The 23,086-nt window shown below is 29.0% G+C and overlaps 5 protein-coding genes across 5 annotated transcripts; 1 reads left to right on the top strand and 4 right to left on the bottom strand.

Annotated features, from left to right (window-relative positions):
• Positions 1-703: 703 nt before the first annotated feature.
• PmUG01_12026300 (conserved Plasmodium protein, unknown function) lies at positions 704-2,929 on the top strand (the record flags this gene model as incomplete). The annotated part of the gene is made up of 1 exon (XM_029006465.1): positions 704-2,929. One exon carries the CDS (start codon positions 704-706, stop codon positions 2,927-2,929), a length of 2,226 nt encoding a protein of 741 aa, XP_028862952.1.
• Positions 2,930-3,826: 897 nt separating this feature from the next.
• On the bottom strand, positions 3,827-7,055 carry PmUG01_12026200 (conserved Plasmodium protein, unknown function; the record flags this gene model as incomplete). The annotated part of the gene is made up of 3 exons (XM_029006464.1): positions 3,827-6,104; positions 6,520-6,723; positions 6,940-7,055. The coding sequence occupies 3 exons, from the start codon at positions 7,053-7,055 to the stop codon at positions 3,827-3,829; spliced, it is 2,598 nt and encodes an 865-aa protein (XP_028862951.1).
• A 2,464-nt stretch (positions 7,056-9,519) lies between these two features.
• PmUG01_12026100 (conserved Plasmodium protein, unknown function) lies at positions 9,520-11,700 on the bottom strand (the record flags this gene model as incomplete). The annotated part of the gene is made up of 1 exon (XM_029006463.1): positions 9,520-11,700. The coding sequence occupies one exon, from the start codon at positions 11,698-11,700 to the stop codon at positions 9,520-9,522; it is 2,181 nt and encodes a 726-aa protein (XP_028862950.1).
• A 2,714-nt stretch (positions 11,701-14,414) lies between these two features.
• On the bottom strand, positions 14,415-18,041 carry PmUG01_12026000 (CPW-WPC family protein, putative; the record flags this gene model as incomplete). Its single annotated transcript, XM_029006462.1, has 10 exons — positions 14,415-14,449; positions 14,628-14,685; positions 14,870-15,084; positions 15,244-15,395; positions 15,663-16,161; positions 16,318-16,420; positions 16,546-16,566; positions 16,702-16,833; positions 16,923-17,251; positions 17,804-18,041. 10 exons carry the CDS (start codon positions 18,039-18,041, stop codon positions 14,415-14,417), a joined length of 1,782 nt encoding a protein of 593 aa, XP_028862949.1.
• A 1,315-nt stretch (positions 18,042-19,356) lies between these two features.
• PmUG01_12025900 (serine/threonine protein kinase, putative) lies at positions 19,357-22,140 on the bottom strand (the record flags this gene model as incomplete). Its single annotated transcript, XM_029006461.1, has 1 exon — positions 19,357-22,140. The coding sequence occupies one exon, from the start codon at positions 22,138-22,140 to the stop codon at positions 19,357-19,359; it is 2,784 nt and encodes a 927-aa protein (XP_028862948.1).
• Positions 22,141-23,086: the final 946 nt, after the last annotated feature.

Genomic DNA, 23,086 nt, shown 5'->3' with positions numbered 1-23,086 from the left:
GAAAAAAACTCACAGTGGCTTGCATCAAAATGTGAGCATCATATATAAAGGCATAAGAAAAAAAAAAAAAAGAAAAAAAAAAAAGAAAAAAAATGTTTTTGCCCCTTTTTCTGACTTGCATGTATAAAGAGAGAATTTCCTTAATTTTTCTTAAGCATATTGACGTAACCTTGAACATTTTTTTGTGTATATCGAATTTTATTTACTCTTTTCATTTTTCAATTAGGTTTTTATATGGTAGAAACAAAATGAAACAATGAACTGGTTAAGAGAAAAAATGGCGAAACAACAGCGTGTAGATGACGACATCATGGTGTGGTCAAGAAAATGTATGATATAGTTGCACAATAAAGAGAATATAATGTAGTATTGGACCGGTTTATATTTTCAAGTGCATGTATTTGTGCTTAATTTTAAGCATGTTAAGGATCTAGTATTTTTTTTTTTTTTTTTTCCCCTGCTCGATGGTATATTATAACATATTTTACAAAATTGGAGTATACAATAAAATTGTACTCTTCTTCTTTTTTTTTTTTTTTTTTTCATCTTTTTTTTATTCCTCGTGTTCCATATATCATGTATATAATTTACAAATTTTTTCTCTATTTTTTTTGATAGAAATATACGAAATATATCTACGTAACTCTTATGCATCATGTTGTAATTCTTTATAAAAATGCTTATCACTTGTAAATTAGTGAGAATGGCACCTTTTTCAAAGAAAATTAATTTATTTCATCCTTACTTGTATATTTTAAAAAAAAACTATCTTAATTTAACAGCAGTGAGTAAGAGCAATTTAAAGTACTGCCACTATGATAATAAAAAGAGGCATATTACAACATGCATCGAAAAGAACAATTTTAAAAAAAGTAGGAAGGCAAATCTGTTTGATGAAGAATTAAAAAATATATTCAAAGAATATCCAATTTTGAAGGTAACTAACAATGGGTGTAAGAATGAAGAGCTACTAATAATAGTGGATGAGGAAAGAAGTGAGTGCAAAAAAATAGGAGATATTATTAAGTTAGACGCTCATTCGTATGGCATAGTTTTACAAATAAATAGAAACAGCATTGTATTTGGTAAAATAAATGAAAAGAGTTTTGAAATGAGTGAGGAAAAAAAATTGAAAAATAAGGATCAAAAGAATGGAAAAAAAAAGACGAGTGAACAAATGTCGGCTAATGTAGAAGAAAAAAAAAATGTATTTTCCCCGTTGGAGTATTTAAATTATATTTTTTTTAAAAAAAATAAAAGCGTAAACTCATATTTAAACTTAGAATTAAATTCTAATATAAATATAAATTTGTTTAGTCAAAACAGCAAAGAAATATACAGCAAAAGAGCCATAAAAAAACAATTATATAGTAGCCTTTTCCTTAACGATATTTTCAATAAAATAAATTATGGACAAAAAGTGTGTGTAATAGGAGGTAAAAATCAAGGGAAACAAAGTGTGCTAAACTCAATTATTTATGAAAATTTGTTAGTTAACTTAATTAAAAAAGATGAAAATTTTTTTATCATTTGCGCAAATAGCTGTAAATCAGAAATTGTTAACCTTTTTCAAAATTTGTATGAACGGTTCAGAAATACGCACAACTGGTCATGTGAAAAAAAAAAAAATTGGTTATATAAAAAAGAGGAGGAGGAGGAGGAGGAAAAAATGGAAGAGATGGAAAAATTATACTCAAAAAATTATATATACGAAAATGTAAAAATCCCAAATGATATAATATTAATAAATTCAACGGCAAAGGACTCTTCCAAAGTTTCAATTTACGTTTCCCCTATTTTGTCCTTATATAATTTAAACGAATATAAAAAAATATATAAAAATGTTATATTCGTTTTTTATAATGTAACCACATATAGTGAAATTGTTTTAGAATTGCAAAACGAAATGAACACTTTAATAAAAAATTATTATCACAGAAATGAAAAAATAAACGAAACCAAATGGTTGTGCGTTTCTGCACTCCCTTTATCTATTTACACCATCCTTTCGAAAATTTTCTCGTTTTCCGTGTATCCCCATTACGTGGTGGATGTTGAGGAAAATGTGCGAGCGGGTCGAGGTATGGACTGCAAGGGAGCATCATCCAGAAGGGTTGCCACAGGCACGACTATTACGAGTTCTACGGATACTAATACCACTGCTATTAGAACGACCAATAGTGATAGCAAATATAGCGGCGTTCGATGCATCGCCCATTGTGAGTACTCGTTAGACGCCTTCATGTACTCGGACATGTTACATATGAAGGAGGAGGAAAGTCCGGATACCATATCAAACAGTGTAACGACTTTGTGTTTTTTTGATGAAGGTGAAGCGGTGAGTAGGATAAAAAATGATGCATTGTCATTAAGTGAAAATAATATATATTTATTAAAAAATGATTTAAATATTATCCCAGAAATAAATATTAGTCATATAATAAAAAATGAGGTAATTGAAAAAAATAAAATCTGGAAAATTATTAAAGATGAAATAAGACACATTTTTGATAAAAGGAATGAATTAATCTCATTAATAGAAAATAAAAAAATAATGAATATATATATAGATCATTGGGAATATGAAGATATGATTTATTATAATAATATATACTACATATTAGTTTATAAAAATTTTGAAATATTTAATTTAAATTCATTTGAGCAGTTAGTCTTTTTACGAAATTTGCTAACATATAATTTCACAAATGAAGTAATATCGAAAAACAGTATTAACACTTATTATAATCAATTCTTTGCATATTATTTTCATCATATTAAATACTTTTCTTTTTTACAAACTGAGTATTTTAAACATTTGAAGACCTTTACTCAGGACAAGAATGCGTCCATGTTTCTTCACACATTAGACACAGTTCTGAAGAATGTCAAACCGGCTTTCATTTACACCCCCCAGATGAAGCAGTAACGTAAGCAAGCGTGCATAAAAAGGAAAAAATTATAGCAGCAAAAAATAGCAGAACGCGTTAACAAAATGGAAATATTGTATTAAGGGTTATCCTTCTGAAAACACTTTTGCGTAATAGCTTTTCCCACTATCTGTAAATAAATTACCACATATATATGTGTAACATTTTTTTTTATTTTTTTTGCATAAGGTCAAAATTTTGAAGTCAGTAAAACTTACAAAGCGTGTATATTTTTACTCATTATATATTTGTGTGAAACTCTTGCAGTTAATTTGGTTTTGCGCATGAAATGTATTGTTGCCTTGTTATTTTGTTTTGTTCAGCCGGTTTTATGTAGTCATCTTATTTTGCATTTTATTGTATCACTTTAATTTATATCTATCTATATCTATATCTTTATATACATATATATCTATATCTTTATATACATACATATATATATATATATATATATATTTTTATTTATTTATTTTTTTTTTCTTTGTTATTACGACATAAAATTTTTTAAAAAAGTGAAAAAAGTGAAAAGTGAAAATATTTGAAAAGTGAAAAAATGTGATAAAAAGTAATAAAAGGTGATAAAAAGTAATGAAAAGTAATAAAAAGTGATAAAAAGTAATAAAAAGTGATAAAAAGTAATAAAAAGTGATAAAAACTGAAAAAATGTGATAAAAAGAGTGCGGTGCAGGAAAAAACGCAAGAGGTGAACGTGTCTACAATGGCACTTTACGACAATGATAAACCAGTTATAACACGCGGTCAATTATGCAGCAAGTTGAAGATGTTATAATGTAAATATATACATAACCAACTTACCCACACGCCCAAGTTAACACTCCTTGGGTATGATAAAAATTAGTACACGGGGTACTCCTTTTTTTCCAATTCGAAATAGCTCATTCGTCCGGCATGTAGTCATCATATTCTCCATTGTCCGATTCTATTTCATTGTCATATTCTTCATCCTCCTCATATTCATCTTCTTCCTCCTCATCTTCATCGAAAGGAGAGTTGATCATGCTGCTATTATTTTCATCGTCTATCTTGTTAATATTTTTAATAATATCAATATTTTTTTCCTTATAGGATTTGTTGATATCCTTCAGTTTTTTCAGGTCATCGAACTGAATTCCCCTTATCTTGTCTTCGTTATCGTCATCGTCTTCATCATAGTCCTGTTTAGCAAATTTTGTGCTTCTTTCACTTCTCTGATCCCTCATTTTTGTTATATCCTTTTTTACATTCCTGTGCATATAGTTCTCCTTTTCCCTCTGCTTCTTTTTCGTTTCGTCACCCTGCTTTCCTTCCTCTTCCTCCTCTTCTCCGTTTACTAATGAACCTTCCGTTGCACTTAGTGCACTCCCTTTGTCCTCGGACGAGCCCCCCTCCTGACCAATACCTGCTTTCAGAACGATATGATCCCTTAGCTCATCTTTCGTATTTTTTAGGACAATTTTGTCAATAAGGTGAGCCATAACATTTTCAATTTTTTCATCATTCACATTAATAATAACGTGAAATACACTAGGCGATCCTAGCAAAATACCTTCCAGTGGTTCAAATATATTATCTTTAAAAAACACGACAACATCTTTACCTATGTTTCTATTCCAGTCTTTTCTACATACTAGTATATTTTTACTTGGTAAGGATGAAACAATTAACTCAAAAAAGGGAAGAATAACAATTTCTTCATCAATTTCTAATTCTTTCAATCTTTCTGCAATTTTTTTAACTAATTGTTTTAAGTCGAATAATGAAATATTATAATTTTTTCCTTCTTCTATGGTTACAAATACTTCTACTTTACCAGCATACCATGTAACATCATACAAATCTAAATTTGATGGTCTTCTTAATTCCTTATATGGATAGTCATACATTATAACATCTCTAATAACTTCTTCAGCTCTTTTCCTCCATGTACATTGAAGTGAGTCATCCCACTCATATAAAATATTGTCAATAGGAGACTTCGGTTTTGTATATAAAATGTTGTCTTCTAATAACCTGAAGTTCTGAAAATTATTTTGAAAGGCATCATCTTCGTTTGTTCCCTTACTCTCTAAATTCATTGTTAATGCTTCATCGTTCATTGCAATACCATCCGCCACAGGATCTCTACCACTATTACAGCCAGCAGTCCTGATACCATACGGCACTTGGTCCACATTACGCAGTGTATCTTGCGATACTGATACCTCACTCATCTTTCTTATCATATCCCTCTTCTCCTCCTCATACTGCTTGTGTTTATAAAAATACAATTTTCTGACTTGTTCAGGAAGTAAGTTCAATTCTTCTTTTGTCAAATTCCATCTGCTTCTTGAACATTTTTTTCTCTCATCCCATTTTATTATTTCTTCTTTCGCTTCTCTAATACTTTTAATAACTTTTTTGTAATACAGTTTTCTTACATCACTCACCGTTACATTGGTTATACTATTTGAAGTATATTCTGAATTACCAGGAGGTACTTCATCCTCACTATGAGGAGAAGCAAGCCCACTTAATTTATCATTGTTAATTTTTTCCCTTCCGATGTCAGAATATATATTTATATTTACCTCTGTTCTCTTTTGTTCTCCCTTATTTTTATCATTACTAGTACTTTTTTCATTTTCTTTCATTCTTTTTTTAAGTTCGTTTTGTTTAAATTCTCTATATCCTGTCTTATTATACGTTATGTTATATTCAATTTCAAGATCAGTTTTATCAAATTCATAGTTATTTTCATTCATTCTTAATTCATTTATGGATGGCCATGGCCCTATTCCACTAAAAGCAGAATCGTACTCAGTGAGATCGTGTTCTAAATCATTTACATCAAAACAGTCTACAGTAGCAAGTTCATCATGTTCATCAATATGTTTCATCATAGAATGATGTATATAATATTCACTTCCTTTTTCAATCTTTTTAATTAAACAAGGATGGATATACTTTTCATATTCTGTATCTTCAATATAATCCTCTAAAGTCGGTTCAGGTAATTCCCCATAAATTTTCACTATTTCATTATTGCTTTTTTTTTTGCATTCATCAATGGACATATTTCCCATTTGGTCATTTTGTCCGTTCCACTGTACTAGCTTCCCTTTGTCGTTCTCTTTCCTCTCACTCTCATTTTTCTGCTTTGTGTATAAGTTGTCCGGCACAGATATATACGGGTATCTTCAAAAGAGATTGGGGAGAAGGGGGGGGGGAGCAAACAAGCCACGCCCATGTGTGTACATAAACTTATACATACGCATATACATATACATATACATACATATACACATACACATAAACATACACGTACACCCATACATATACATGTTTATATATACATGTTTATATATACATGTTTATATATACATATATATTTCATTTTTGTGATACTAACAAAATTGCACACGTGCAAATGATACAGCAAAAAAAGGAAAAATACAGTGGAATGAACATAAAACAATCATAGATAGATATATATGTCTATTCTTATGCTTGCTAATTTCTCCCCAACGATAAGTGGAGAAAGGAAAAAATATAAAAAAAACAAAAAAATAAATATTTGGCTAGCTATACTTCTCATTTCATATATGCTTACATTGGTTCCTCTGGGATGTTATAATCTAGATACTCTTGAGGAATGTGAAACTCCGAAGAATTTGGTATATTTATTGAATTAATAGAAAAATCATTTCCCTTTTTTTTTTTTTTTATACTTTTACTCTTTATTACTCCACATGAATCATTTTTAATAAAATTGATAACATCCTTCTGTCTTGTGTTTATCTTAATGGGGGTTAATCTGCAGGGATTAAGAATTTTCGCATGTGTGTAAATCGTTTAGGAAATATGCTAAGACTAGGTAGCTCTACCAGAGTCGGGACACATACACACGTACACATAAATATACATATGTATATGCACATACATATACATATACATATACATACATATATATGTATATATATACCCGCGTACATTCCTAATCGTGCAAAGCAGAATTGCTTTATTTTTATACCTGTAAGTCCTTCCACCTATTGTGTAACAGTAACAAGCAGACTCAAAAAAAGTTGTACATAAGAAAAAGATCAGAACAGTGCTATATATTTTCCTTACTATGCAGTTAAAACACATTCTACTTTTTTCTAAAATTCAAAAAAAGAATATACATTCTGTCTCATTACAACTCTCCCAGGTATTCTCTGACATTTGTCACATTCACGATATTGGAATAACAGCAATAATTGCAATATTTCGATATTGAGATAATTTCAATGTTGCAATATTCTTACATGTGCAGATTATTTTTTTTTTAGCCCCCTTGTTGTGAATAACCCTACCGCGGAATTATTTTTGCTAATATGCACACACGTTTGCAAAAAAAAATGAGAGAAAAGAACATTTGTCCAGTCATTTATTTGCATATTTACTACGCATTTACTCATATGTTCATAATGTACGTACGTACTTTGTTTCATGTATATTTTTTGCCAAATGTTAAAATGAAAACATAAATATTATGCCTTTAAATGAAAGACGCTTTTCTCATTTTGATGGACAATTGCATTATAACACGTATGTACGTATGTATTTACCTACGTGTACTTAAATTTATATACATATATACACGTACGCATGATCGGCTTTTCATGTTAAAGTGTATGCTACTATTACGCATTATGGCAGTATCAAAAAAAAAAAAAGAAAAAAGTTCCTGACACGTACAGAAAAAATGCAGAGAATCTTAAAAAATGTTTTAATATAAGTTAACCTCCACCTAATCAAAAAAAAAAAAAAAAAAAAAGGCAATTTGCAATAAATAGAAAGCACATTTAAAGAGAAAAAAAAATTTATAGCATATGGTTCTTATGAAAATTCTTAATTTTTAGTATGTAATAACAATCTTTTGAGTCTTCACACAAGTGGGAGTATATATGCACTTACGTAAGATATATGTGTATTTGTATGTATTACGTAAGTATGAAATATGTACGTATGATCGTGGCACTGTTGCTAGACCCTATTTAGCACCCTCTCTTTTCGAATTTTGTAAATTTCACTAACAATATATTACATACGACACAATAAAATGATATAACTTATATAGTCGCACTTGCGCTCTGCCCTATCATCATAAAGGTGAAATTACATAATGGTAGTATACTTAACCAAAATGCCATGAGGATTTTCCTTTTTTAAACTATTCGAGATGGCTAACTATGTATAAGTACACTTAAAAAAGAGCAGCTCATTCGTTCTTTTTTGTATATTATTGTGTTATTATTTATTTTGTTTTAATCACTTTTGGGAGATACGAAAATCCGCCTCCATTTCCTTTGTAAGTGTGTATGTTTAATATTATACAAACATAAATGTTATACGTGTTCGCAAAAAAAAAAAAAAAAAAAGAAAAGAAAAAGAAACAAGACGAAAAGAAAAGATAAGAAAAACACAATTTTGATAATTTTTATTTTGAATAAACCATTTGCTCATGTTTGTTATCTTAAAAGTATATACAACAACAAAAAAAAAAAAAAAAAAAAAAAAAAAAAAAAAATTAACAATTTAGCTAGTTAACAAATATAACTATATAACACTATAACAGTGTAACAGCGCAACAGTGTAATAGCATAACAATGTAATAACGTAACAGTGTAACAATATATATGCATGAATATTTACCATTTTATATGGTTAACCATTTAATGGATACATTTTGAAATATCTTAAAACTGCTCTGCACTTGGGTGAACAAAAAGGGGGAAATAAAAAAAATAAAAAAAAAAAGTACATGCATACGAACATAAAATTAGGTGTATGCACATGCCATCATGAATATTTCCAATGACATGCTGATTCAAAAACATAAGAGCACACATACACATGCATGTACGCCCATGCCGCAGCTTAACAGACTAACGATGTGTAAAAAGTGAAAAGCAAACTGGAAAGGAGAACTTCCAACAAGAACAGCTTGAGTCCGATGAAGAGAAGGGGGGAAAATAAAATTTAAAATATATTCTTTGAGAAATCAAAGTTTTGCTATAATAATTACAACAACGATGAGATAATAGCACAATATTGTTTCGGTCAAAAATATACAAAAAGTTTTGTTTTAAAAAAAAAAAATAAAATAAAAAAAGACGGTTTCCTTTCATATTTATTTGGCAATGCGTATACATATATTTTTTCTTTTTTTATCGTTAAAAGATAGAGGCAAATCTGGTATAGATCCTGATGCATTCAGTTCATACGAAAAAAAATACCTTCAAATTTTCCCTGTAATTGTCGAACTGCGAAATGGTCGAACTACGAAATGGTAGAACTGCGAAATGGTCGATCTGCGAAATGGTCGATCTGCGAAATGGTCGATCTGCGAAATGGTCGATTTGCGAAATGGTCGAACTGCGAAATGGTCGAACCGCCAAAAGGTAGAACTACCAAAAGGTTAAACTACCAAAAGGTAGAACTACCAAAAGGTAGAACTACCAAAAGGTCAAACTACCAAAAGGTCAAACTTCCAAAAGGCCGAACCGCCAAAATGTCGAATTATCTGTTGATAATGCTGACCAACTTAACCCCTGACCATTCCCAACGGTCATAACCTGCTCCTGTCGAGCTTAACCAAATACTCAATATCGTTCGGTGAATTACTTAGCCATTTTTTTGGAGCAGTAGTAGGTAAATACCAGTCGACCTCATCAAGATTTTTGGTAGCGGATGACTTTAAAATTAATTTTAAAAATTCATGTCTGATTTGTTCAAAACTTTGATATACTTCATTTCTTTTCTCTATCATATAACCACATGCTTTAATATTATTCGTTATTTTACATAATCTCAAGAATTTCGATGAGCTGTTATATTTAAAAGTGGCTGTATAGATAACTTTAAAAATTGTTAGTACATGATCCCGAAATTTGGACGAGTTACTTGGTTCGACAAATATTATACAAGAATTATTTTTACCATTGCTATTACTGCTATTACTATTACTGTTACTATTACTATTATTACCACAACTATTAAAATTATTACCATTACTACTATTACTATTATTACCATTACTGTTACTACTTTTACATCCACTGCTTTGCAAAGAATCGGATAAACTGTTAAACATTTCAACAACTGATGGAGAAATTTGCAAATCTTCTTCCCAGTCACAACTATTGCCAATATTATCCATTCGGCACGTAATATAATCTAAAGTACTCTTTGCAAATATATATTTAAAACTATATGATTTGATAAAATCAGTTTTCGTATTTGGAGGTGATATATTCGACTGTGTTACTATACCATCTAAGGTATTATCCTCTTTATAATATTTCATACTTAATACTTTTATAAATTCCACTTTCCTTTTTAAAAATAAATTTTTTAACTTTTCACATTTTAAAGCTTCTTTACTAGCTAACCCACTGAATTCTACACCTACATATCTTCCAACTGTTCCCCATTTCTCAAACATCTGAACAGCTAAGGGATGATTACCATGTCCTATCTCCATTATTGTATCATTTTCCGTTATAGGTGAAAACAATTCTTTATTTTCAATTTTTATTTTTTTTACTTTTGACTTCAACAATTCGCTAATTATATTGACAGCTAATTCTGTCGATATACCAGTGAATGGTCTTACCTTGTCATTACTTTGGGTGTAGTAATCATCCCAGCATTTTTCTTCCTCTTCCGGTTTGAAATCGCACTCCATAATTTGGTACCCCTCGCCACCACCTTCAGTACCACTACTTCCACTGTTCTTCCTGTCATTATTGCTTTCACTAATGCCACTATTACTATTCCCAACGATATTGTTGTTGCCACTACCATTACCATTACCACCGCTGTTACTTCTCACCTCTTTCATCTCACCTAACGTTTCCTTCTTCAAACTTTCCACATTCGCGTTCAGCATTTTGTTTATTTTGGATTTTATTAATCTTTCGCTTCTTTTCAAGGGGCTACATAAGTAAGACACATATTCACTTTTAATATGTTCAGGTAATTCATTCACATGAGATTTATTCATTACCCATTTATCTGCTGTTTCTATTTTTTCATAATCAGATAGTTCCTCTAAATTATATTTCCTTTCTTCTCTTAAAGGTGTATGTGAATGTATTAACAATTCATCATATATATTTTTTTTTTTTTTTTTTTTTCTTTTTCTCCGTTTTATTTTATTTGCACTTGTATTTATAGTATTATCATCATCATCATCAACATCAACATCAACATCAACATCATCCTTATTATTCATTTTTCTTTTATTTGAATAATATCTCTTTTTTGGAGTGCTGTACATTGACGCTTTGTTAATGCTTCCATCATTTTCGTCATTTTGATAATTTTCCACATTAAAAATGCTGTGGTTTTCAAATTTACTAGGTGTGTATACTCTCTTCTTGCTACTATACGTTTTTAAATATTTGGAACTTTCGGTTAAATCTTCTGTTGCTTCACTTGATGTCTTGTTGTACATATTGTGCAACATCATTGTCATCCTCATCATATCATCCGGTATTTCCTTCATATTGCTGCTACAATTTGTACGTTTTCTTAATTCACAAAAAGATTCTTCCCCAATAATAGTTGGTAATTCTTTAAAAATGTCCTGTCCTTTTTGTTCTATTAACATATTATCACTAAAATGATCTTTATCTTTCTTTAGTAGCGATACTAAATTGCTGTATTTTTTTTTCTTATTTATTTCAATACTTTCTATTTTGTTACTCCTTTCTAGGACGTAATCCCTTTCACCCGATGTGTCCATTATACTTGCCCCTACAGTAGTTGAACTTGCAGCTCTACACGCTTATATTGCTAGCGCGATAATTCTCACTGCTTCTATTGCTGTTTCTGTTGTTGCTAGTTTTACTCTTCTTGTTATTGTTATTGTTATTGTTATTTTTTTTTTTTTTTTTTTTTTTTTTTTGGCCTTACTGCATTTTTTATTGTTATACTGTCTATCTAGATGTATATATATGCACATATACGGACATACACATGTATACGTATATATATGTATATTTTTTTTATTTTTTATTTTTTTTTTGCTACACCACTGTTATGTTCCCATTTTTTAATATTACACAGTTAATGTATCATTATTTTTTATGCCACGTTTATGATTTATAATTTTTTATATTATATATATATATATATATATATATATATATATTATTTATTTTTATTTTTTTTTTAACACAATTTTTCTATGTACATACATTCGTTTAAAAGAGACGATTTGCACATCCGTATACCCCTCTAAAATATTCCCCTTCTGAGCATACTAACTTTACAAAAAAAAAAAAGAAAAAAAATGTACACATATCGGATGTTTCCCTGTAACAGTGATCCCTCATTATATGGTTATCATGTATAAGTACGTAAGCAGCGCGCTATCCATTCATGATATGTGTAATATATGTACATGTATTCACATGCGTACATATATGAATATGTGTATATGTTCTCACTAGCTTTCTTTCTTGCCCATTCAACTTGGTAAGCAACTTAAACAAGCGGGAACGTTTTCCTTTAATTTGCAAGAGAAATGTTTTCAAGGACATAAAACAGGTACCAAATAAAAATAGCGATGATCAATGAATATATTTTCTCACTTCATCATTTACAACACATAAATGATGTGCCATTTGGTCGATATAATGATAGTGTGCGCAAATTGTTCAGTTTGTGGTAAAAAAAAAAAAAAGAAAAAAAAAAAAGGGAAAAGAGAATGAAAAAAATATATATATTTGAATCCTCAAAAACTAACCACAATAAACCAATATAAAACAAATTATTGATATATGTCCAAATGGCTGTATGGCCTTTTTTTTAATTCATGGAAAATAAAGAAAAAAGCAGCAAAAAAATGAATGTAAAATGGGAGAAAAAAAAAGTAAAAAGATGAAAACATCATAAAACTTTAAAAATGACCATTTTTCTATTTCGTAATATACATATATATATGTATATATATTACCTCCCTATTTTGCTTCGTATCAATGCAACCTAAACTTATTGCAAATTTTTTTTAAAAAAAAAATCGTATATCCAACCCTTTTAAAAAATGAGGAAAAATAAAAGTAAAAACAAAAAAATGATTTTAAAAATATAAACAAGTACATGTTAAATTAACACATAACTTCTCTTATGTACCTTTTTGAAAGAATTATTTATTTTTTATTTTGTTACTATTGTTTTGCCTTCATATATGAACATGTATTATGTATTACATTTTGTTGTACAACAAAGACGGTAAAAAATAGGCAAAAAAATATTCTAGTTTAATATTTGCGTATGTCATATATGCACAGTACGTATGTATTTACGCATGTTTGTATGTAAGTACCTGTGAATATTCATTTAAATCGTCAAAATAAAGAATAAAAATAAGGATGAAATTTGGTCAAGTTTTACCAAAAAAAATATTTTATACTAGGGGAGTTATTACAATTTAGTTTACTCCTTATTCATTGTGGATTATCCATTCATTCATTTTTTATTTTTTATTTTTTCCCATTTCATGACTATTTTTTAAGCGATTTTTTTTGCACGTTTATTTTAAGTATTTGTGCTAATTTATTAATATGTATATGTGCATATATGTATATACGTATGTATATTTGATGTATGTACGTACATTGGGATCCTATACGTAGTAGATATAAATATATATAAGAGCAATATTTCGTAACTTTTGTTTCAAGTTTAGAAAAATTAAATATGCCCCTTCAGATAAAATAAAGTTATAAAAAGAAGACTATATTTCAAATGACACATGCATATACACATATGTAAATCTAATTAAAATTGATAGAGAATAATGCAAAACTAATGAAACTGTTATGTACATGTCAACCGCTAATTTGTTAAAATAAAAAATATAAGTAATTAAAGCTTAATATGGCGCGAGCTGGTCCAATTAACAAGCACAGGACGTTACGTTATTTTACGTTACGTTATTTTACGTTGCTATGTTATGTTTTTCTTTTTTTTTTTTTTTTTTTTTTTTTTTTTTTTTTTTTTTTTTTTTTTTTTTCTTTTTTTTTTTATTTGATGAGGGGGGAATAATTATTAAAATGACGTTACATATTTGAAAGAGCTGATCCGTGTTCATAGTGCTATTTTGCATATACATTAAGACAACAACTATGGGAACAAAATGATATAAAACTTTTTGTTAATGTAGTGTGAAATTTGACTATGTATATAAACCTGTTTTAGTTTTATATTGTTCACGCAGGTATGAAGTATAACACTATATTTTTGTCTTAAGCAGAGCATATCAGCTATTTTATGTAGTCTCATTTTAGTTCCGAAAAAGTTGCTTATATGTATGTGCGCATGTATGTATATAATTATACAAGGGAAAAAAAAATTATTCTGAAAATTTTTTTTTTTTATGCCTTCACTTTTTTATTTCGTAATATTCATCAGCTAGCTATTTTCATTACATAAATGCACATACATGAATTATTTTTAAATAATTATTCCCGTTTCGGAGTCAATGGGGCCTGCAAAAGTGGCAACAAGGTAACAAGATACACAGGTGAATGAACATATGTACGTATGTACATTAGTTCGTATATGTGTAAACGTACACATATATGTACGTTCATACATGTATATATATATATATATATATATATATGTTCGTGGGTGCCAAACAAAAACCATCCTTCAGTGTTTTACCGCTGTCCCGTTTTATGGAATTTTCAGTCAAGTAATCCACGGCAAGTTTAGTGTATATCTGCAAAAACGTTACAAACAGTAAAAGAAAAATAAGCAAATAATAGAAAAGGGTTTAAAGGTGTAATTTCGAAAAAGGGAGCGAACAATTTTGCTCACATGGAAGGTATATACACATACATGCATGTGTACGTATAACCATGTGAACATATATATTTGTGTACATATATTCTCTAATTTAGTACCGCGGAGTTCTGAATTTCGCCTTCACATGGCCAATCAATGTTACAAAATTTTAAATAATAGTTTTTTTGGCTATCTGAAATATTTTTAAACTGAGATTGTTTTTTACAAATTTTGTTTTTATATCCAATTGGTGCTTTACAATACCCTTCCTTATTAGAAGGTATCCACCCCATAGGGCACATAAATGAGTAGTTACGTTTACACTCGGTCCTATCTGTACATGAGTAAAGGGATGTGCGTGTACATATATTTTTATGTTATTTAATGTTCATATTTAAATGGGGGGAAAATGTGTGAAAAGGCTTAAGACATTATATTTTTGCGTATTTTTTCTCATTACTATTTTATTTTTATTTTGTCTCTCATGAATTACCTTTAAAGGGAAAATCAACATTACAAGCGGTTGAATAAGATTCCTTCTGCTGCAGGTTCATGTTAACAAATGAAACTTCGTCATTGCATATGGAGGTTAGCTTGTAATTCTCAGGAGCTTTACACATATTATTTTCCATCAACGACCAGCCTCTAAAGGGTGAAAGGCATCATAAATTAATTAAAAAAAAAGAAAAAAGAAAAAAGAAATATCCATATTTTTTTCATACGTGGTTGTTGTTTTTTTATTTATTTATTTTATTATTATTTCCTTTCTTCATATTTATTTTATTTTTCGGTTTATTTATCGTCCTTTTTATTTAATTTTCCTATTCATTTATCATCCATTTTAATTTCATTTTAATGTTTATTTATTCAAATTATCTTTAATTTTCTCATTGTGCGGTCGGGGTTGCTTACATTGGGCAGGCCACGCTGTAGTCCCTTTGGCGCGCATTATCTTTGACATTGTAAGGCCAGTTCACTAAGCAAGCAATTTCTACGTTTTTCTTTCCTTCCTCAGTGTTATATTTTTTTAAATTAATAATATTTGGGCAAGGTCCTTTATAATCTTCTGGGGATTTACACTTGTAATCATACAGGTATGTCCAATATAAGGGGCAGATTGATTCAAAATTTGTTATATAACTAACAGACTTACATTTCCATCTTATGCCACATAATTGTTCGAATTTTTTCTTATCAACAATAGTCGTACTAGAAAAGTCTATATCATTTCGGCATTTTTCATTTATATATATACTCCTGCAAATACCTTTTCCTATATCTATCCAGTTAATTGGACAAGTAGAATCATAATCAGTTCCATAAGGACAAGCTAAAGGTATACATGGCCAATTAGCGCCACAAATATCAGCCCAACTCTCTTTTTGATTATCATATAGAAACATTAGCTTATCTTGTACCTAGGTTTTGTTTAGTCGTAAAATGTTTTTACATGGTAGATACTCATTGTTGTTGAGGGTGTTCATATGCAACATGTAAAAATACTCATGCGTGTGGGTTTGTATTAACGTTTACATATGTGTGTGGACACACGCTTATGTAGTATTACGTACTTTATTGCATGGTCCTTCATACGAATTTTGCGGGACGCAACCGGAGCTAGTCCGGAAAAAGTTCAGAGGGCACGGCAAAGAATAATCCTGATCGCATACCTAATTTTTGGTAAAAATTGGAAAAGAAAAAAAATAAAAATAAAATAGTGGTAGTGTTGGTTGTAGTGGTAAGTGCTTCCTTTTTTTTTTTTTTTTTTTAAATCTAAACGAAATACGAGTCTTACGTCTTCTGAGTCCTTCAGTGTCTAAAAAAACGGGTGCATAAAAGGATCACAAAATAAGCAGAAAATGTACCGAATAAATAAAGAAAAAAAATAATTTTTTTTTTTTCTCCTTTTCCTTTTCACTTCTTTATTTTTTTGTTTTACTCTCCTTTCTACCTGTTCAAATTTTTCCAATTCATCGGAATCAAAATTTTTGTAAACGTTGTCCTTATTCATGGAATAGATAACTTCCGCCTGGTACTTCTTTACATTCTTTAATTCAGTTTCTTTTTCGGAGCTATTTTCATTCTAAAAAATAAAAAAAAGCATAAGAAAATATTTAAAATGTTTTCAGAGTTTGCATTAAAGGTATAGTGTGTATCCCCTTTTTACTGCACCATTTTTAGTTCTTTTTTTTTTACAACCTGCTCATCGGAAGAAGAGAAATTCTGAGCCGCTTCCTCCAAGTCATCTAGAAGAAATGCGCTTTCTTCCTTTGCTTCTTCTTCTTCTTCCTGAGTAATTCTTATAGTAACAATAACTTGTGTATTTGCTTTTAAATTAAAAAGAAAAACAAAACGGAAGCGCAGATAGAGACAAAAACATAGAGAGAAACGACGTATCATTTGATTTGTATTCATCTCACTTACTTCACTATTTCCAGATGATGGGAGTTGGTTTATGTTATATTTCTTTTTGATTTCATTTGTAGCCTCATTAACAATATCTGGAAAGTGGAAAGACAAGAGTACATTAGTCAACAAATGATTTTATTTTAATAGCTATTTGTGAATAATGAGTAATCTATGTAACTGTAATAACATTACAATATATTACACTGTATTATATTTAAATTATGTGGAAAAACAGATTAAATATTTTAAGAAAGAAAATTCGTTTGTTTGTTCACCACTCTATTGTCTTTGTTCTTCACAGGTGCACACATATTATTTATATAAACATTTATTTTAGGCTTATTTGTGAGTAATTATTTTCAGACGGTGCATTGTCATTTCTTGCGTTTTATTCATAAGTACATGAAAAAGAAGTTTAATTACGAAGAGCCGCACATATATATATATATATATATATATATATATATATATATATATGTGTGAGTGTGTATGCCCGTTAATATATAGGCAAGCACACGCATAAATATACAAACGTATTTATACGTCACCGGGGCACTAGAATGTATATGTATGTACCTTCTCTCAATGAAATCATTTTAATAAAAAAATCAAAAATTTAATTAAAAAAAAAATAGAATTTTTACTTTTTACATTCTGGTCTGCCTCATTCATTTTTTCTCGATCCTTAATAATGATATCTAAGTTAATTGTGTTGTTTTCATTTTCTTCCTCTAATGACTTATTCTCTTTGGAGTATTTACTGCTTAAATTTAAATCACCCGAAAAAACAAAAGTTTTTTTATCATTTAAGACAACATCTGAAACACCGAGTTTTATTATATTAAGAAAAGACAAGGCGAAAAAGATAATAAATTTTTTCATTTTAAAAAAGAGAAAAATGAAATTAACAAATGTTGTTATATGTAATAATTAATCTAAAAGATTAAGAAGACAAAATTTGAAGCTTTCTTTCTTTTTTTTTTTTTTTTTTTTTTTTTTTTTTAAATTAAGAATAACATAGAATATATTTGTGTGCAAGAAATTGTACTACTATTATGTATGACGTTTTTCTGATTTCTCATTTATTTATTATGTCTTTTGATATTTACTCATCAATTTGTAATGCCAAATGTGTTACTAAATTAGCCATTGAGTTGAATATGCACGATCGTTTGTCCAGATATTAATAGTTGTTACATAGACACATATGCTAAAATATGCTCTTATATAACTTGCATATGTGATTACATTTCTTGTCTCATTTAGTTATGATATCTTTGTTGCTCTTTATTTTTATTTCATTTTTTTTTTTTTTTCCCTTAGCCAAAATGGTATGTAAATGTACGTACATTTTCCTCTTAAAATAGGAAAACAAAAAAAACAAAAAAAACGAAAAAAACAAAAAACACTAAAAACACAAAAACAAATTAGAAAAATGAACAGAAATGGGTATGATAAATATACTGTTCTAATTTAATTTTTTTACCACAAGGTCAAACATTTAAAATGAAGACTGATTATGAGCGTATGATACACAGAAATGTATTCTCAAACTGAAGTTAGAAATGTCTAACATGGTCATAATTTTTTGTTTACCAAATGAAGTTTTTTTTTTTTTTTTTTTTTTTTTTTTTTTTTCATTTGAGATAACAATATCACAGAATAAATGTACAATTTTTATTTCTACAGCTAGAAATTTTATTTTTAAATAATGTACGGTTAAGGAGTTGTTAATAATTAGAAATGTAAAATGGGAGAGAAGAGAACGATGGATATAAGTCTATAATTATATCATATGTATTCCTAAGTGTATCGTACATATGTCTGGTTCATATTCATAAAATTCAATTGCCTCTATGTGTGCAAACGATCTTTGACAATTTTAATCCAAATCGGTGACTAGCCAAAAAAAGGAAAAAAAATATGGTGCACACACAAGATATTACAAAAAAAAAAAAAAAAAAAAAATATAATAATAAAATACAGTACAGAAAAGAACAGTACATTCAAATAAATTACAATTCAGTACGGTACAACATACTGCTCTTCCTGGCAATACATACAACATGGACCCCTGTTACTGTTACAATGGTGTTCTCACTTTAAAAAAAAAAAATAGCTCCATCCTTTGCATCATTTCTCGTTCCTTTTCGCTCGTTATCACTTATTAACACTTGCCACTACCTACCAGGGAGAGTTAATTTTCCGTGAACCATGCGTGGTTGAGAGCCTGTTCAGCAGTTATACGAGTAGAATAATCAAAGTTTAGTAAACTCTTCAACAAATTTCTCGCGTTTTTATTTGGGAGTCCAACTCCCGATGGGTCCCTTTCCATCAAAATTTTCTCGAATTGTTCATCATTACAAGCATTACTGTTGTTACTGTTGTTGTAAAAAAAGTCTTTTCCATGTTTATTAAGCGGTTTAGTAACGTTTCCGTATACAACGTCAACGGGGAAATATTTTTCGTTCGAAGGAAATTGTGCTTTATACTTATGCACACATTTCCAGTCTGAGCATAGAGGAGAAGTAGGTATAGATATTAAAGAATTATATTTATTCGAAATGATATTATAAATAATATTGGAGGTATGCTTTTTTATTTTAATCAGGTTATTATTAATGTAATATTTCAATTTGTTAATAATGCTATTATTATTATATATAGACGAATAAGATGGCTTATTATGAAGTAATATTAAATGGTCCGATGAATTCGACCATGGAGTTAAGCATAATTCAGATAAGCTTTGCAAAAATATAGCTTCTTTTAAAATGTTTGTAGAATATTTTGAATACAAATTTTTAAGTTTCATTTCAATTCTTTTATTTTTGACTTCTAAAGGATTTTTAGTACCTAAGACAAATTGCAAAAATACAATGCCAATACCCCACATGTCATAATATGGTAAACGCATAAAATTATTTTTCATGTGACCAAATAAAGATTCCGGGGGTTGATAACCCTCTGTTTCTTCATTCTCGGATGGTGTATAAAAAAATTTATCATTTGAAAATTCAATAGCACTACCCCAATCACCAATTCGAACAGTGAATGGTGTGCTTGAGGACACAAATATATTTTCCATTTTAATATCTCTATGCGTAATGTCTTTTTTATGTGCAATATTAATTCCGTTTAATATTTGACGTAATAAATCTTTTAACACTAACATTCCTATATTTTGTTTTTTTATACTCCACCATAATTTACTAGGTGTAAGCATTCCTGAGTTATTCGTATCGGTATCGAAAAGATGTTTTGATAAGGAATACCCTTCATTTGCAAATGCTAACCATACATACATATGTTGTTCCTTATTTTCATCAATTTCATATTCTTTAAAATATTCAATAAAACGACTTATGTTATCATAATTTTTTAATTTTTCTCCAAAATATACTTCTCTCATAGCATTTAATTCAGACGTCTGTTCATCTTTATTTATTAGTATTTTTTTTAACACTACATCTTTAAAAGGAAAATCTTTATTTATGTTTATAGCATACCATATTTCCCCGTACGCACCTTCCCCCATTTTTTCTTTTATGGAATAATTTATTTTCTTCGGATAGTACCTGTCTATTTGTAGGTACATTGTTTTTTCTTTTCTCTTATCCGAGCTTGTTAAGAACAGACGCTTTGTAAAATCGATCATTTTGTATTTGCCCACGAACCAGTGTAAGGGGCGGAAGTCTACGTTCGATGGTGCTTTTTTTTTGCTTGTCCCTCCTGCTTCGGTTTCGGCTGCTGTTGTTGCTACTACCGCCGCTTCTATTTCTGCGATTACTTCTTCCTCTCCTTTTACTGCTTCCTTTTCTACTTTTCCTTTTTCTGCTTCTTTCCCCTCATTTTCTTCCTTTCCCTTATAAAGTTCATTACCCGCATGAAGCATATGCTCATAATCATAATACACTTGCACATCGGTTGACTTCGCTTCTGACAGAAGTTTACTAGCATCATCATCAATATGTTCACTTCTTATTTTTAAGGAATACAAATATTTCTCTGCATTAACTATGCAATTTTTGCATTTTAAATTGTTTACCAGCTCTCGTTTTTTTACTATGGTATCAGGCATATAAATAACGTCAACTTCATTTGGACTCTTTAAACTGGTTTTTCTAAAAATATTTTTTATTTTTTTTGTAAGGTAATATTTTGTATTTAATAAACTACTTCTTTCAAAATTGTAATAATTTCTTTTGTCATCCTTCAAAATGGGAGTACTACAGCCACTATAACTCTTCTGTTGAAGATTACCACTTCCACATACATCACTCCTTGTTTTATTCTTCCCGTTCAGTATATCTTTATTTTCGAAGCTGAAAAGGATGTTCCTTTCATCATTGTGTCCTTTCCTGTTCGGCTTAGAATATTGCTCCTTTTCGTTTGTTCCCCATTTTGACACTTCCCTTTTATTAGTGGCATCCCATCTCTTTTCTTCTTTATCAATATTCTCATTGAATTGCTTTGCTTTTTCTCTTATATCAGACGAGTGCTTCTTTATTCCATTTGCGAGAGCAAAATAGGAAGTATATGCAGCATCAATTTTTTTTTTTGTGTCTTTTTTGAGACATGTTAAAAGTTGAATTCCGTTTGCTATTATATTATAATAATTATAAATACAAACAAAGAATTTTTTTAAAATTACATGTGCTTTTTTTTTTTTACAAAAGAGAGAATAAAGGTAAGCTGTAAACGAGCTTTTATAAAACCTTCTTTTTTTTCTTTGTGAATTATCGTAAAATGAGCAAAATGCTTTATTATTCAATGCAGGAGTTAAATACCTTTTTATGCTAAAAAGAAGGAAAACATTTGGTGTATTAAATTCTATCGATTTTTTATATATAGCATTATATTTAAAATTATATAAAAAATTTTCGTCTAATAAGAGTAAAAAAGAGTGATATATGACTATTGTCACTGTAAGAATGTTGCATAATATGGAGGCGTAAATAATATAAGAAAAGAATTTCATTTTCTTTTTTTTTTTTTATTATCCCACCAACAATGGACGAAATAAAATTGAAGAAAAAAAGAAAACAAGATAATGAAAAAAAAAGGGGAAAAAAAGAAAATATGAACAACACTGTAATGATGAACTACCCTTACATGTATATAACAAATTAATTAAACACATGAGAAAACAAAAAAAAAAAAAAAAAAAAGGGAACATTCTTTTTCAATATATTATTAACACCCTACCCCTTTTAATAAAAATATTCCAAAAGGACGCAATTAAATACGTACAAATAATTAAGTGTACATTCGAACGTAAAAAAAAAAATAATAGAACGGCATTTAGAAAATATTTGCCTAATAAAAAAATACATGAACAGACCTAATAATAGTTCTTAAGTTTATTCCTTTGTTCATTTTACCTTTTATTTTCCCTTTTCCTTTTGTTGTTATAATATGTATATCCTAGTGTTAAATTATGTAATTACGTATACGTCACATTTGGGCAAATTTTATTTGAGTAAAAAGAACAAAGCAAATTAAATTAAATTAAATAGCTATAATTGGAGCAAAATGAATAAAAAAAAAGGGGAGCAGCATAAATACCTATAATTCGAGAAAAATGAATAAAAAAAAAGAGGAGCAGCATAAATACCTATAATTAGAGAAAAATGAATAAAAAAAAAGAGGAGCAGCATAAATACCTATAATTAGAGAAAAATGAATAAAAAAAAAAGAGGAGCAGAACAAATACCTATAATTAGAGAAAAATGAATAAAAAAAAAAAAAAAAGGCAACAAAATAACCATAAATTGTATAAAAAAACTTAAATAGCTAGATATTGTAGAAATGTATTACCTGTGCAGGTAAAATTTACATTTAAAAAAAAATAAAATAATGCAGCATTTGTGGCTGAAAACGTAAAAAGTGGGAAAAACACCTTTTCCCATATTTTACGTTTTCAC

The sequence above is a fragment of the Plasmodium malariae genome (genome assembly GCF_900090045.1).
Source record: "Plasmodium malariae genome assembly, chromosome: 12".
NCBI lineage: Eukaryota > Apicomplexa > Aconoidasida > Haemosporida > Plasmodiidae > Plasmodium > Plasmodium malariae.
The sequence above is the reverse complement of the archived record's forward strand: the minus strand, read 5'-3'. Positions and strand labels throughout refer to the sequence as shown.